At 40.6% G+C, this 18,006-nt stretch overlaps 1 protein-coding gene across 1 annotated transcript in view; it reads right to left on the reverse strand.

The window, feature by feature from the left end:
* LOC145406310 (GATA-binding factor 2-like) overlaps window positions 1-18,006 on the reverse strand; it is a 295,630-nt gene that overhangs the window by 184,555 nt on the left and 93,069 nt on the right. The window contains exon 3 of the mRNA XM_080277474.1: window positions 12,703-12,848. Coding sequence (XP_080133600.1) covers window positions 12,703-12,848 — 146 coding nt within the window. The remainder of the gene's footprint in view (window positions 1-12,702; window positions 12,849-18,006) is intronic.

An 18,006-nucleotide genomic window follows, 5' to 3' on the forward strand; every position in this document is an offset into this window, starting at 1 on the left:
GAGAGAGAGAGCCTGAGCACGGAGTTCCCAGCTTTTTGGAAAGCCATACCACGATTTTTCCTGACTCTTTTAGTATTTCCTTTTTCCCTCCTGTGTAGATATTGTAGGGACAGGATGTGGTACTGGGAGAGGATTCAGAGGACACTCTTGTGATTTAATTTCATACATGGTGAAATTAACTTCAAGTTTGCTCAGGTTCTGGTTACGTAGGTAGGTACGATTTGAGTCTTGGTATTGGGTAGGAGCTAGAACAGGGATATATCATGGAGAACCATACCACTGCTACGTTTCCTTCTTTTTATTATTTCCTTTTCCCGCACAGTAGACATTTAGGAGAGGGACCTGATAGTGGGAGAGGACACTTTTGTTTGTTATAACCACTATTGTGAGGCTTTTTACTTCAGGGTCTTTATTTTAGTTCGCAATACAGGAAGCGATTTCCGCAAAGTGGTTTTGAACTGTCCTTAACACCCTTGGACCAGCACGGTTTTTGCTTATTTATTTCTTTGTTTTTTTTAATTGATATCACCAGAGAATTTTAATCAGACTCGTTGTGAAGACGTAAACGTAAAAAGGCAATAGTTTCACAGTTGTAACTCCGTTATTTCATCTTTTGGGTGGATTACACTGATACAATTCCAGTGTGATCCTAGCTCGTTAAAGAGTTGTTCTAATCGGCGCTTTAATACTCTAGTATCTCAGTAGTTTTTCATATCGCAAAGGAGAAAGTCTGTTCGTGATAATATGCTGTGCAACTACCGCAACTCTGTTTCATCCTGCTTATGAGTCACTTGCCAATCAGTTCTGTGTTAATGAAATCTGCATTGTCGTATTAGTCGTTTTTCACAATTTACGGTGACCATAAAATCGTTGCAAGAATTCGCGTTGATGATTCATTCACAGACAGTCACGGTAAAATAAAACATTGATATAATCTTTGTCATTGATTTTTCATATTCTCACAATTATACAATTATATTTCACTGTTTGAACCCATTTAGCTGTCTTTGTCAAATTGAACAATGTTGTTATAATCACTGCTGGTATCCTCCTATCATCAAACATTAATATCATCGTTGCATAATTCACATCATCTGTGTACCATTCACTCACCTTAAAATCCTAAAATCTAACATTTTTTTCTTATGTCATTCTCGTCGCCATCTACTTCTCATCCAGTCATCTCAGTCCTAAAATCAAGGAGTGCTATATCTGCAGCTATAATTATTGACATCTGCTTGTCAAATAGTCTTATAATCGCTGCCATAATCATCACTAACTGGTTATCATTAATTACCTTCGCCGCTAAAATCCTAAAATCAAAGAGTGCTGTTATCTCAGTATAAATCCACCTCATTTGCGCTCTCATTCACATTGTCGTCGTCATAACTGCGTAACACTTATTATCCCATCAGACGTGTAGGTCTATGGTTAAGTTACTCATCCCAAAGTCGTTCCACATCCTTTACTTGTTATTCAGTTACCTTAAATTTAAATAAGCTACTTATCATTTACAGGTAGTGCTATAATTCCTACCTATGAAAGAATTATTCACTTTTCATGTCCCTCCCCTAAAAGCAATCAGGAACATAGCCACTGCCTTTATACATCTGCATATCACTGAAGTGCTGTATTAGGCAATCGCAGTACCACTAGGCCATCGCATCTCCTCCAATCGTCACATAATCCTAAAATTATACAGTGCTTGTATCGCTGCCTTAATCCACACCTCTTCTTATCATTCACTTACCGCCGCTACTAAAATCACAGATGCCACCTGAGACAAGACACGGCCGGGGACCACGAAGGCAATCTGTGGTGCTTTACACGATGGCCCTGATAAAAATGGGATTACGGCGACTAATGTGAGATTGTGTGGCCCCTGTGAGGTACTACGGTGGCTGTGAAATTATAGGGTGTTTAATAATATCGCGACGAGGATCTCAGCAGGTGTGTGTGTGTGTGTGTGTGTGTGTGTGTGTGTGTGTGTGTGTGTGTGTGTGTGTGTGTGTGTTTTATGAGGACGTGGCTAAACGCGATAAGTGTACTGACGTCATCTTTATCATTCACATCATTCCTACCATCATCTGTCGATTTCCTTCAGCACAGGAAGGATATTTTGGCATGAAGGAAACAAACTCTACATCAACCCGTTCTCTACCATGAGTGGTTTTCTAATTAATTCTTATTACCACCAGATGATTATATCCAGCTTAGGAAGGAGCCCTCAAACGGAAGTGGTCTGAGGGCTTAATTGAGTAAACACAGGTATGGTTAATGGGATGGTAATTACATGTGCTTCCATGATTACAAAGATTCGTATTTAGATAGCAGGCGTGATAATCAGAGAGGAAATTGGAATATCAGCATCAGACTGATAAGGAAACGACAGGTTTAACAAGCTCGTTAGATTTACTTACTCCCTTGTCGCCATGTTGTGCAGCCGTAACAGTCGGACACTTTATCTTTGTAATTATAGCTAATTAGGAAGATTCAGCAAGGACGTTACCACATGGTAGTAATGGCTGAGTTGTTCAAGAGCCATAAGGCATGGAAAATCTTCCATAATTGTATACTAGGCGTACATTACCGTAAGTTGCCATAAAATGTGCGCCAATTATATAAGTGAACATACAGATCTCGCTACTGCTCTGATTATAAACCCCATTTTGCCACCTGTTTTGTATACATACATTAAAGTTGGTAAACCATTAATTCTTAGGTTGCGACACATTACAGTATATCTTTCAAGGAGATGAGCTGGAGTTAATCGGTGCTGATTATGCCCACCTATTGTCAGGACAGCAGATACATAAACTAACAGAGTTTCGCAGGCTTCGCTAGGTGATCCAAGAGCAGCATGCAGCTCGCGACCCTGACTTTGGCCACCCTTGCCATATCATGTCTACTTTAAAAGTCTATTATCATTCACTATACACCCATTACGATAGGACTGAAAGTTCCAGCCAACACGAGACTAAAGTAACTTTGTATCTTCTTCCTGTTTGTGTGGCAGGGAAGAGATTGTAGGCAGGTGTTTGTGTTTTTGCTGTGCGTGGTCTTATCTCTGGAGAGGAAGTTGTTTATCCAACACGAGGATGAGGAAATGTTTTTTTTTTTTTTGAAGATGAAAAACGTTTTATTTGTTTTTAGTCCCAGGACACCAAGTCATTTGCATTCGCTTGTGCTGCTAAAAATAAACGATAATTATTCCCCAACACTATAAAGGTGCCGTACTGCTGGTATAATAAAGTGATTTGTAGCTTCACACACACACACACACACACACACACACACACACATATATATATATATATATATATATATATATATATATATATATATATATATATATATATATATATATATATGTATACACACATTTGTTTCTTTGTTTCCTTATGCAATAATCAGGATATGTCTTGACCATCATAAGCATTAGTAATGAACAGTAACAGAAGTGTGACGCGTTAGACACTGACGACAGTGAAGCGGTAATGTGTGAATGCTGACAGTAAGGCCAGAAACGTGGGGCTGAGAAAGGCGACGAGTTAAGCCAAGCAATAAAACGAACTGTCACTCAAGGCTGTGTAGATAGTAAGTGATATTGATGAAGGAGGATAGTTAAACAGCTGACAAGGACCGCAATAGTAGATAGGTTGGCAGACAAGGACGGATAGCCTAATTAGGCTTGAAGATGACGGAGGTGGAGAGACAATGTACAGACAAGCGGTTGTTGGTGGTTAATACGACGCCATCACACTGCAGAAGGCTAAGTGAAAGCAACGGTGAACAGGGCAAGACTAGGTGTATGAACCCGGGAGCAGTTGAACGAGAGAGGAAAGGGAGCAGAAAAAAGCAAACTCTGGAATAACAGCGAGAGGGAACTAGCAAGAGAGGATTTTAGGAAGAGGAGGGTGTGTGTGTGTGTGTGTGTGTGTGTGTGTGTGTGTGTGTGTGTGTGTGTGTGTGTGTGTGTGTGTGTGTGTGTGTGTGTGTGTGTGTGTGTGGAGAGAGAGAGAGAGAGAGAGAGAGAGAGGGAGAAGAAGGGGGAACTGACATAAAATGAAGACGAAAATATCCAGAAGTAAGTAGAGTGGGAGTGATGATGAGTCTTGTAGCCTTGTGGAAATTAGCAATGGTACAGGGAAAGACGAGGAGTTGCGACAAAATTATAGCAGAGAGAGACGAGCTTTTGGGCGTCGACGACGCGCTTACCAGAGGAGTGACTATAGGTGAGGGTGAAACGTGAGGGAGGAGAGAACGGAGAGGTGCGAGGGGAGGCGTGAGCTGGCGAGAGAAGGGTGGGAGTGGCTAGGGTGAGGGGAGAGGAAGGGAGAGAGGGGTGTGGGGGTGGACATAGGACTAGGGTAAGGGGATGGGAGGGAGGAAGGGACAGTGTGGGAGAGAGAGAGGAGAAGGGGACAGGTGGGTCTAGGGTGAGGGAAAGGGAGGGTAGGAGAGGCGTAGAGGTTGGATGAGGGGAAGGGAGGAGGGAGAGGAAGGGCAAAAGCGGGGGGTTGGGTGAGAGGGAAGTAGGGTGAGGGGCATGGAGGGTGGGATGAGAGACGGGGTGGGGGGTGGGGTGCGTGTACAAGGGAGCCTCTGGTAATCAATAGCAGAGAGAGGCGCAAGGTGGAGGTGTAGGGGAGGGCGCCAGGCTGTTTACTTTTGCCTTGTCCTGTCGACGGCTTGATTTGTGTAATAGCTTGTGGAGGATGGGCAGGAGGAGGCAGCGACGGTGGGAGAGGTGGTTATGAAAAGGAGAAAAATAGGAAAATGCGAACGAGAAAGAGAAATTAAGCTGAATATAAATGATAAATAGTGAGGATATGAGGAGAATTTGAGGCGAAAATGTGGGAGGAAAATGATATGGAAAGAAAAAGATGGGAAAACACTATGAAAAAAACAAGAATGGGCACAGAAAACGAATGAGAAACAGGAGGGAGACGGGAAGAGCTAATGAAAGAAGAAAGGGGAGTGAAAGAAGAGAATATGAGTATAAAAAAAAAAGGAAGGAAAGGCGACAAGCAAAAACTGGGTGAGAGAGAGAGAGAGAGAGAGAGTAATGAAAAGATCAAAGGGAAAGGGAGGATGAAATACGAATGAAAAATGGGAAGAGACTGAGAATATGAATGAAAAGCAGGGAAAGGAAGAGAATATGAATGAAAAGTAGGAAAGAAGAGAATATGAATGAAAAACAGGGAATGGAAGAGAATACAGTGAAAAGCAGGAAAGGGAAGAGAATTTGAATTAAAAACAAGAATATGTAAAAAAACAGGGAAGGAAAAAGAATATGAATAAAGAACGGGGAAGGGAAGATATTATGAATGAAAAACAGGGAAAGGAAGAGAAAATGTAAATACAGTGAGGGGAAAGGAAGATATTATGAATAAGGAAAAGATGACTGAAAAACAAAAAAGGTAAGATAATATGAATGATAAACAGGGAAGGGAAAAGAACTTGACTAGAAAGCAGGGAAAGGAAACGAATATGAATGGAAAACCGGGAAGGGAAGAAAATGTGAACGAAGAGCAGAGAAGACAAGAGAACATAATGGAAAACAGAGAAGGGAGGAGAATATGAATGGAAAACAAGGAAAGGAAGGGAAATCAGGGAAGGTAAGAGAATATGAATGATAATCAGGGAAGGGAGAAGAACACGACTGTAAAACATGGAAGGGAAGAGAATGGGGACGGAAAATCAGGAACGGATGAGAATATAAATGAATATCAGGGAAATAAGGAAACTGCTAGCTCATTTCAACCTAGGACATCTCTCTCTCTCTCTCTCTCTCTCTCTCTCTCTCTCTCTTTCTAGCTTACTGCACCGGGTTTTACTCAATTCAGCAAAGATTTTTTAGTAGGAAAGGGATTAATGAAGGATATATTTTACCTCTAGTTTTAACATTTTATCCAAAGCTGAATAAAAGAGAAGAAAATAAAAATGAACTGATAGGGTTCTGGAGGTACAAGAGAGGGAAGGAGAGGGTAAGAATAAAATTGGCCGGAGGGAGGTAATATGAATAAAAACAAAATGGAATAAAGCATGAATGGAAAACAAAGACGGAAAGGGTTTATGAATGAAACACAAAGAAGAGAACACGATGAATATAGTAAGAAAAAGAAGCAGAGGAAGCAGAAGGAAGATTATAATAAAAAGAAAGGGCAAGTCGAAAAGAAAAAGATAAATAAATGGAAAAAGAAGGCGGATTGTTTATTTTTTAGTTATTTCCGTACCAAATGTCTCTCGTCTGCTGAGCAAAACTATCTGGTAGCCACAAGAATAAAATAATGACAACCACCTTTAAAGAATTCACCTTTAAAGACTTTGGCGAGGTGTACTTTTTTCAAGGTGAATCTTGTATCATTGTGATCCTATACACACATTACTGTTTATAGATTTCTTTTCTTTCTTTCTTTCTGTCTGTCTGTCCTTCTTTTTTGTCTTCCTGTCTTTCTGTCTGTCTATCTGTCTTTCTAACTATCAATCTGTCTTTCATTCTTTTTTGCTTTTCCTTTTTTCTTCTTTTTCTTTCCTTTTAACTTGTAGGTTCCTATAATTTAGTCAGCTGAATAAATTCGTCTGGTTGATGCTCGCTACTGATACAAAAATTGTAATTTCACTCCAGTGGCTTTTCTTTTTAATCCCAGCTATCACCATACGCTTATTTTCCACTTAGGAGGCATCTCTTGTAGTAAAAGTATTAATAAGGGATGTATCAAATACTTTTACGTCTAAGTGTCTTTCCGAAACTTAATAAAATCGTCTCGAATTTGCGATATTAGAATGTAAACAACGTCAGCACAATACGATCAGAGCAGCAAACATCTTATCTCTTAAGTTGAGGGTATGCGTCATCCTACTGAAGAGGTTAAGATGAATAAAATGGTGTGGAAGTACCAAGAACGAACTACAAATGAGATTATTAGCATTTTTGGTTTCCTGTGATTCTCTTTCATACGAATAAAGTCACCTGGAATCAGTAAGAAAAAAATACTAGAGTTGTCCCGACCTTGAGAGTTAATGCTGATGGTATTAAAAGTTTCCTATGACGCTCTCAGCTGAACAAAATCGTCTGGCGGCACTCAGTATGGTATACTCGAGCTATCCCAATCATGAGAGGGGGTGAGGCTGCAACCATCTGTTCACCCCTCCAGCCTAATAACGGTTTTCTTTTTTTCAGTTTCATTATCTGTGTCTCATGATTTTATTCACCAAAGGAAAGACTTTTCAAACTGGAAAGGTTGGATATAGTTTTCAGTGACTCCTAGACTCGGGGGTTGCCCTACGCTGAATAAAATGATGTGCGAGTAGCGAGAATAAATAATAAAAAACTTCATCCTAGAGTCTGCTTGTTTTCATCTGATGGAACCAGGCAACTCTTAAATTCTGAATTATAAGGCGTGGTTGCAGGAAATTCGATGAGCTTAATTATGCGTATCCTTGGTTATTATTCAAACTCACTCTCACAGCTGGCTAAACGTGGCCATTTACTGTGATGAAAGGGGTTAGGAATCGCTGTCAGATGGAAACAAACCAACTAGAGTCAAGTCCAGGCATCAGCCATCTTCTTGCCCCCTCACAACGCCCCATTGGACAGTGCTAGGGCGGCCTCCTTCGTGCAGGCCCCTGAGTTATAGCACTGAATTATTTACAAAGGGGGCCGAGGAAGAGAGAGAGAGAGAGAGAGAGAGAGAGAGAGAGAGAGACAGACTGACAGACAGACAGACAGACAGACAGAGACAGAGACAGAGATTGTTAGCTGTTTCTTAATTACTAATACTTCCCATGTTTCTTGTTTGTGTTTTGGTACGTATTATCAATGTGCCTTGAATGATGTATCTGTATGAATGTTTTATTTTTATAGGCCTTCCCCCTAAGATAAAATCGCCTGTTTATATCTATATCTTTATTCATACGGCCATCAGCGCTTCTGAGATAAGCTAGTGCGGAAATAAGGTGAATATCTGACGAACATAAATGACTCTTGATAATAACTAACTTTTGTGATGACGACTCTTGATAATAACTAACTTCTATGGTGACGACTCTTGATAATAACTAACTTCTATGGTGACGACTCTTGATAATAACTAACTTCTATGGTGACGACTCTTGATAATAACTAACTTCTGTGGTGACGACTCTTGATAATAACTAACTTCTGTGGTGACGACTCTTGATAATAACTAACTTCTGTGGTGACGACTCTTGATAATAAGTAATTTCTATGGTGACGACTCTTGATAGTAACTAACTTCTGTGGTAACGACTCTTGATAATAAGTAATTTCTATGGTGACGACTCTTGACAATAACTAACCCCTGTGGTGACGACTCTTGATAACTAACTTCTGTGGTGACGACTCTTGATAATAACTAACTTCTATGGTGACCACTCTTGATAATAACTAACTTAAGTGGGAACATGCTTATCGTAAAAATTGTTTCTTAGTCTTTATGAAGCGGCTCCTGGTCCTCCGAAAGAATTTACGCCAGAGGGGACACGAGGGGAGGTGGGGTGGTGTGATGTTGATGTGCTGCCAGAATCAATAGCCAGAGTTTATGCCTTGTGTTTCTTGTAGCTATGACACCACACACACACACACACACACACACACACACACACACACACACACACACACACACACACACACCTTCGTGCTGTTGTTTATTTGTTTGTTTTGTAGCCATGACACTAAACTAACAATGACACGTGATGTTTGTTGCTGTTGTTGTTATTGTCTTTATTGTTGTTGTTGTGTTCCTTCTCTGACACCCACGCTGACGAATTTATACAAGAATTTTATTTTTCTTTTAAACTGTGCATATGGCATTGATATGAGAGAATAAACTTAAAACGATGATGGTATTGGTGATGATGATGATGATGATGATGATGATGATAACTACGAGAATGATGACCCTAATACTTTTCTACAGGTACATGATAATGCGTTACAACCTACATGAAGAGAACAGAACAACAGTCGCACAACGCTGATCTAAACGGGAGCACAACCACTGTTATTCTTGTACGTTTACTCCCGACACATGAACGCTTCCATCACCTCCAGCCTTTTGTTATTTTTATTTATTCCCGGAGGAGGATGTGGGTTACGAGCTGGCGACACGTAACGGAGATGGGCCATGCCTTCTTCTTCCTTCTTTTGGGTACTTGTTTCATTCTTCATTTGGTCTGCTTCTGTACTCCATTCTATATAACCTTTCTTCCTTTTTCCCTTTCTTTCACAGGCTTCTCTTCCCAGTTTGTCTCCTTTTTCATATAAGGTATTTCTTCGCTTCTTCCTGTCTGCACTTGTCCTGCTCCACTACCTTTTTAATTTCCTTCATATTGTTGTCTTCATTCAACCTGTTCATCTAGAGCCTTTCTTCCTTCTCCTCTGTCCTTCATCCTTCCCCCTTCTCGCCGTCTCTCCCCTCTCCCACTGTCTTCCCTCCCTCCTAGCCCTCACTCTCTCCCCCCTCCCCCCTCGTAAATTGCAAGAGTGTCATGAAAATGCGGGAGTGATGGGGAGGAGCTCGACTGTGTTGTTGACCTCCCCTGACCCCTGCCTTCTCCCTCACCCCTCCCTCTGTTTTCACTCATCTTTCTCTCCCTCCTTCACCTCTCGCTCACTCTTATTCTTCTCTCTTTCTTGTTATCCTCTCTCTTAAGCCTTATTCTTCCTTCTTTCCCTCTTATTCTTTCTCCATTTCCTCTGTCCATTCTTAATCCTTATTACTCCTCCCTCTCTTACTCACTTACTCTTTTTCCTTCCTCTTCCCTACCCCTCCTTTCTTATTCATTCCTCCTTTCTTCCCTCACTCGTATTTCTTTCTCCAATTGTTGTCCTCTTGCTCTCACCTCCTTCTTCTCACCCTTCCCACATTGTCTTTCCCTACTCTCCTTCTCTTTCTTACTCTAGTTTCAAATCGTTCTTTCCTCGCAACTCTCCTTCCCTTAATTTCGCCATGTTCTTTTCTCTCCCCTACCCCTCTCCATTATTCCCTTTTCCTTGTTCACTTGACCTACTGCTACATATTTATATGAAGGGTATGATAAAACAAGTATAGTAGGTGAACCAAAAAACCGTGATGGACTACCACAGTTGTTGCTGTATGGTGAAGTTACGTGATGCTGTGAGTGTCGTGGCTGAGAGGTTAATATTTTGTTGCCTTATAATTACACCAGTAGTTTACTACGATGTGAATGTCTTCTTTATTTTGTACGTGAGTGTGACTCTTCCAATCTCCTTTCCCTCTCTTCTGTCATCCACAACACGGCCCCCGTACCCCTTCCCTCTTGTCCGTCTCCCACACGTCTTTACCCCTCGCCAGTATGTTCTTCAAATATTACGCCTGGGTATTAACTTTATATATGCCTTGGATGAGGCTAAGTTCTCCACCAAAGTCAGGCGTGAGACCTGTTTTCATTTCCGTCTGTCTTTCAGTGGAATCACCAGGAAACTAAAGGAAACTTCGAAATGAAAAGTTGGGGAATGTTCCTAATGACGCAAAGATGAAGTGATTTTATGATGATGAACCTACACCAAAGGACAAGAACATACTGGTAACTCTAAGTAACAGCCCTGTATTGCAGGGTGGAGGTATGCACTCTGCTGAATTCTCCAGAAATAGCATATTTTAAGCCCTCTGGCAAATATGCACAATCCCCTTTGCAACAGATTGATTAATATACTCGTAGTTACCGCAGGATATATAATACATTGTCTCATAGCTATTTTTGTTATTTTTGGCCATTAGTACCACTGTCAAGTGTCAACCACCCATCAGTCAATCGTGGCTCAGCATTCAAGCAGGCATTGCTCAGTTGTGTCAAGTTAGAGTAAATGGCCTAGCTATTGCATGTATTCTGGATTATGGCTCCTTTCACACTTTCCCAGAAACTGCACTAGTCCGACGAGTGTAAGGCCTCATAACTATGTTCTAGTGTTAACCTCTTGCTACAACTCAGCATTCAGAACAGACACGTCAGCTTTGGTCAAGATAAAGTGGATGGAAGACAGGGAATGGAGACTAAACCACATTGTGCTTGAGCTTGATGGAAGTTCGGTTCTGTCCGTTCCTCTTGTAGAAGAGGCTGCAAGCGTTACTGACTAAAATGTATGTGTCTGGTGCCCTACCCGTGAGCCGTGAGTACATCTAGCCAGACTACACTGAAGCCATCACCCTTCCCTAAACAGTATGAACACAAAACACAAATCACAAACTATGGATTATGCCCATACTGCTGTGCAGCCACCCATACTTCAACACACTCAACTCATCATGACACTATCACAACCTTGACAGTGATTCAACATAACCTAAACAAAAAGATTTGTGGGAGCGATCGATTGAAATGCCTGGTTTTCTGCATTCCACTGGGTTCACATCCAGTTGATCCTGCCAGTGCAAAAACATCAAAATGAATAGATAAATGCGGAGGAAATTGGTACTGAATTAAAAAAAAAAGAGTAGAGGCGATGAAATGTAACAGAGAGGCAGAGCAGAAAAATATAAGAATAAGTTTCAGCTAGGAAGATTTGGAGGAAATGAAGCATTTTAAGGTACCTTAGGGTAGACCAAGCAGCAGATGGAATTTATGGACCTAAAGCAAGTCATAGGACAGAAGAAACAAAGATCATAAAGGCGGTGAAAAATTTGTAGAAGGAGAGATCATCGCCTGTTCAGGCGAAGATGGACGTGCTCGAAGGTATAGTTTTACCGATAGTGCTGTATGGATGCGAGACGTATGCCTTGAATGCTAAAGATCGAGGAATGGAAGTAATGGAGATAAAATGCCTATGGTCTGTATGTGGGGTGAGGTACCGAGGGCGTACCTAGAGATTTGGGGGCCCGGGGGGCTAGGGTCTTTGTGGGGCCCCGCAAAGAACCCAGCCCCCTAAATTCTCAACACTTATCTAATATCTCAGCCGGGATTGTCGGGATGATAATTATATATATTTTTAAATATTAATAAAAAAAACTTATACATTTTTATGGCTTTTTGGGGCCCCCCCTCAACTGGGGGCCCGGGGGGCAGTTTCAAACAGCCCCTCCCCCCCCTCAGGTACGCCACTGTGAGGTACTTTGGTGATCAATGACACTGTAAGGGATTTGTGAAAGAAAACTTAGTATAATGGAATGGGTAGATCATTGTTTGTGTCAAAGCGGTATGGCCATAAAGAGTAAATAAGTGATGGGAGAGTGACAAAAGGAAGGGTACAAATCACAAACAGGGGGAGTGAGAGAAAATGGAAAGGTGGTGTAAAGAGATATTGAATCACAGAGGTCCGAGCATCCAGGAATTAGAGAAGCTTGCACTGACTAATAAAGCTGAAATGAGGTCATTTATGGTGAATAATTTGCTGTCAGTTATCAGTAACAGGCTCGTAGATGGTTTGAAACTGTTTTGTAAAGACCATTACATGCGACACCTGATAGACTTACGGTGAATGAATGAAGTTGGTTTCCCTTAATTTCAGGCACTATCCCCCTGGAGCGAGTAACAACATGTATAAAAGCAAATGCAGAAGTGCTAGATAGATGCAAGAACACAGGGTCTTAATGTAGGACTTCGTTATAAGTCCACAGGAGTGAGGCAGCTCGTGTCCAAAATTCCTTAGCGAGTGACAGACTGACAGGGCTATTCCTAGAGATACCTCTGCATCTAAAAATGTAAATCATGACTCACCATGCGTTGCTTGGGTTTGATGAGGGGTCGGTTCTGTCCGTTCATCTTGTAGTAGAGGCCGCATGCGTTACACAGGTAGTGGCCGTTGCCGTCGCGTCGCCACAGCGGCGTTGACGTGGCGCCGCAGTTCACGCACTCACGACCCTCTGGGGGAGAAGCAGAGGCTTATTACTTCGCTGAACAGGCACATAATTACTATGATAATCGTTTACAACACTTAATAACGTTGGTATATACGTATATGTCTATGATATTTGTTCAGACTACAAGCATATCGTTAATAATTAGGCTATGAATACCATGCAAGTGAATATTAAGGTGAAATAAGCTGAATAAATCACACAGGAAGAAATGTCAGAACACTCTCATAGCGGACGAGAACACGACCCGACTATTCTCAGGCCAGTACTTTCGTCAGCTTAGGAGGCATCCTAACATCTCCTCCTTACCAGTAGGCTATATATGCACAGGACACGCTAATATTCCCTTGCTTGTTGTTTATGCAGCCCTAACTCATTATCAGTAAGGAATCCAAAACATACAAGAGAATATTAAGATGCAGAATGAGCGAAATTTATCGTGAAAGATGAGGTGCAATTAGTCACACTCTTAAACGAGCTGACTACCATATGCAAACCTGGCTACGGAAGTTACCCTCTCTTCTTATATGAAGGGAATAGGAAACTCACTGGCTTCTTCAACACACTATAGTTCTATTACATTAACTTGGAGATTCTCTTTTCTCAAGTCTATTTTCCGTAGTTCAGTGGTAGAATATGATATTACATCTGCTCTGAAACCTTTCCATAACACTTTTTCGTGACTAGCACCGTATTCTTGTGTCAATCTCTTTTTACAGTTCAGCATTCACGAGAGAAAGATGGCAGTTTTAGGAGAGCTAAAGTGAACACAGTAAAGTAAGCAGGAACGACTAAAAGAATGGAATAATGATGGCTGATTATGTTTTGATGTGGCATAAGCTTTCGGTGTTTTCAGCAACACTTTGTCGAAGTGGGTGCAGAAATAACGTTGATTTTGCCAGAACTATTGGATATGGCATCATATATGTTTTAGAAAGCTAGCGGAAACAGAATAAAGAACGCCAGTGACAGATCAATCGTGAAAAGAAAAAAGACTAACTTTAGAAAGGATAACGAAAATAAATAAATAGCCCTCGATCGTCAGCTATATACTAAAGATGTTATGAAGCTAGGTAAGAGATTAACAGTAATAGAAAATCTTAGCAGGAAGGAGTAATATAATCGTTAAGAGATAGTTTCACAGTTTTGATAGCAGAAACATAATTATACTATTTGTAAGTGGCAGATTGACTGGCAAAATGGTACTAGCTGTCGTCAAGCGTAAACAGTAAGTAGAAAAGTAGCATGTAGCAGATTGATATGAAGCGCATTGACACACACACACACACACACACACACACACACACACACACACACACACACACACACACACACACACACACACACACACACACACACACACACACACACACACACACACACACACACACACACACACACACACACACACACACACACACACACACACACACACACACACACACACACACACACACACACACACACACACACACACACACACACACACACACACACACACACACACACACACACACACACACACACACACACACACACAGATTGTTAGGTCTGTGAGGTGAAACCAGGATTCCGGGGGTTTGAATGATGAGTGAATGACAGAGCGGTAATTTTTAATGGGCGTGCTGCTGATGGTTGTAACATTTTCGTAATTACTTTTCCATCATTCATGGACCCTATTTTACCTCATCCTTAGGTGTCAAAAAGGTCATAATAATAATGATGATGACGATGATGATGTTTAACTGAGGGGCAAATTCATTCACTCTGTCAGCGTCCTAAGACAAGGCAAACTTTGGCTAACTCTTTCTTCATTGGCAAGTATTCTTATGCTAGGAAAAGTGCTCTGGCTATTAATAATAATCAAGGTCTCATGTACAACCATGTTACCCTGTGTTATTTGATATGCTGGTAGGGGAGAGGGTGGGAGGAGGGGGGTTTAATGGGAAGGAGGGAGCAGTGAGGGAAAGGAGAGGGAGGGTCATGATAGGACGGGTCATAGAGGGAAAGGACAGGAGGGTTGCGATAGGAGGGGACAGCGAAGGAAAGGACTGGGAGGGTCGTGAGTGTACAGTATTAATGTTTTAGGTCAGGGGACGATATATAGCAACTATCTTGAGGTTAACCCCTTTATTACGATGATGTATTCTTGTACATTATTGTTACTGTTGCTGCAGTGTTTTATTGACCTGTATTAACCTTGGCAAAGTCCCTCGGCAGTTAAAGGATGTGTGAATGCTGTAGCTAAACCGTTTGTTCGAAAATTGTCTCCTGAACCGCATGAAACAGTCTGGAGATCGTAAGAGCAAAATATGTCATCGTTTCGAGAGTGAATTTGCGTAAATTATTGCTTGTTTATGCTTTCATCTTCATTCACACAGCTAACAACACTTCACAACTTAATTAGAGTAAATAATAACGAGAGAAATAAGACAAAAATTATTCATGATAATTAAGTGCTATGCTGACGTTGATCATATTATTGGTTCAGATCGTTTACATATATATATATATATATATATATATATATATATATATATATATATATATATATATAATATGTGTTCACTGCTTTGAAGTGCTATCACCATCTTTATCTTCTCCTTAGTTAATGTGTTCAGACTCCCATCCTCATTCTCAGCCGCATAAAATCGTTTGTTAGAAATGAATACTAGAAGTGTCTCAACCAAGAAAGGGTTATAAATTTTAAGCTCTTAGTCTTTATGACCTACTCTTGGCTATTTTGAAATAAGGTTCACTTGTAATAGACTACTAGAGTTGCCTCGACCATGAGAGAGTTAAGGAGGCCATTTATTTAGCACCTCATCCATACCAGTTATGTCGGCTTGGGACTCGTCGATATTCTAACTTTACTGTTGAAGAAAGATATGCCTATAGAATAATGCGGTAAATGACGTACAAGAGAGTATTAACTATTTTGCAGCGGTTAGTGGATTTCCGTATTCTATTCAGGCTGACGCTAGAAGATTTAATTCACCTGTAATTAATACTGCGGTCCGTGCCGTCAAAACAATCTCGAATGACTTTTTACCTGCTTTTAAACACTTGGGAATTGCAGTGTAACACCAGGTGATCTTGTTCGGTCGGGGAAAATTCTAGCAGTATCAAATAGTTAAGAAGTTTCATTCATTCATTCATTGCCAGACGCCATGTATCCCCAACGGGGTGGCCAACGGCTTAGAATTAATTGTTTTACAGGGAAGGGCACTAATCCTCCACCAACCCCACTTGACACGTAGGGATGCCAACAGCATCTGGTGTTCCCAGGCGGTCACCCATCCAAGTACTAACCAGACCCAACGTTGCTTAAGAAGTAATAAGACAAATAAATCGCTAAGGAAGAGATGTTAGGATGCCTTCCACCCCATGAGACTACGCGTCCATATCTCTCTTCATTTGTAAAGTTCTGGACCCCGAGTTTTGCTTGAGGTTACTCTATTGTATTGCAGCTTTACCCTCGCCATACTCTTATGACATTTGGATATTTATATGGGAGTGGTATAGGGTAATACGATTTCAAGAACTTGTACAAAGTTCTGTCTGAAACTCGCATCTCTCTAAACGACCATCATGTAGCTCTTTTAGGCAATTCTCACTCTATCATGTTACTAAAGACCCTGTTTCGCCATAGTCAGCAAAAAAAAAAAAAAATAATAATAATAATAATTTAACTCCGTTCTATAGTTTCAACACTGCCACAGAAAGCGAAAATTAATTTTACACAAAAATGCATGGTATTCTGACCAACTTCCACAAAAGCTGCATAGCCATATACAGCACAAATTAGTACAAAGAGGCAAAATTATTACTCCATCCTCCTACCCCAGTGAACCTGCAGAGCTATAGAAAGGAAAACATTGTCCATGGAGGAAAGATAATAACTAAATCAGTTCCACCGACCCAGCTGAGGCACAATATATATATATATATATATATATATATATATATATATATATATATATATATATATATATATATATATATATATATTCTTCACAGAAAAAAATATCTATCCTGCTGTGGCACAGACCCTGGCGAGCCACTAAAAAAAAATAGTTCATTCAGTAAAAGAAACAATCAAACCTAACAGCACAAACCCTGCATAGCCTTTAAGAGCAAAAGCTAAATAAATTATATTCATTATATTGAACTTTTTTTTTTTTTACCACATAGAGATAATTATTAGTCTAGCCTTCTCCCACACAGACCCTGGTCATCCATACAAAGAAAATTTAATCCATACACCGAAAACAAACTCTAATTCACTTCTACAGCCAATGCTGAAAACTCAGAGAGAGAGACAGACAGACAAACAGAGAGAGAGAGAGAGAGAGAGAATGACTCATGACTGGAACATCTCTAGTATTCTGTTCCAAGTAACGCTTGACAGTTTTATCCAGCTGAGTGAGTCATACGATCCTAGAAGTTAGTATCAACAATAATAACCCTCTCATGGGAAAAATAATTCATGTAACGTATTCCAGATAACGCCATACGATTTGATTCAGTTGGGTGATTAACAGAAAACCGAGTTAATCCATATAGAAAGGTAAATCACTCTAACTCGCTAGCTGCAATAAACTTGCTGAGCCACAGAAAGCGAAACATATGGTTGTATGCTTAAACAAAAACTGTACCATTTCACAATTGTACCGTCGGCGTTTTCCATAAATGGATATCACAGTTTGTTTAAACATCTCGATTGGATTCGAGTGCGACTCGAGGTCTCCACGTTTTTGCTTAAGCGTACGACCACTAATCCTTACTAAAAGGTAATGAAAGAAATTCTCAGTAACTAACCTAATACCACAAAGACTGAGCTGCAATATTACATTTAAGTTCGCATTAAAATTGTCACTCGAATCTACCACTACACAAGGGCCTTGCATAGTCATAGAAGCAAAAATTAGACCACTCTGAAGAAAAACTAAAGTACCCTGATAGCCATACAAACCAATACAAAACAACTGCGGGGTGAAGCCTACAGAATTCTTGTACTCTCTGATGGTGCCCCAAACCACAAATGCCAGTCCGACCATCTCTAGTATTCTATTCTATCTACAGTCAGACGACCTTATTTAGCTGAGCAGAAGAGTCTGAGAATGTTAATCAGTATAGAAAAGAAAACTGCTAACTTATAAAT

Source organism: Coenobita brevimanus, chromosome 70 (assembly GCF_032717465.1).
Source record: "Coenobita brevimanus isolate Jiangsu-jjx chromosome 70, ASM3271746v2, whole genome shotgun sequence".
NCBI lineage: Eukaryota > Metazoa > Arthropoda > Malacostraca > Decapoda > Coenobitidae > Coenobita > Coenobita brevimanus.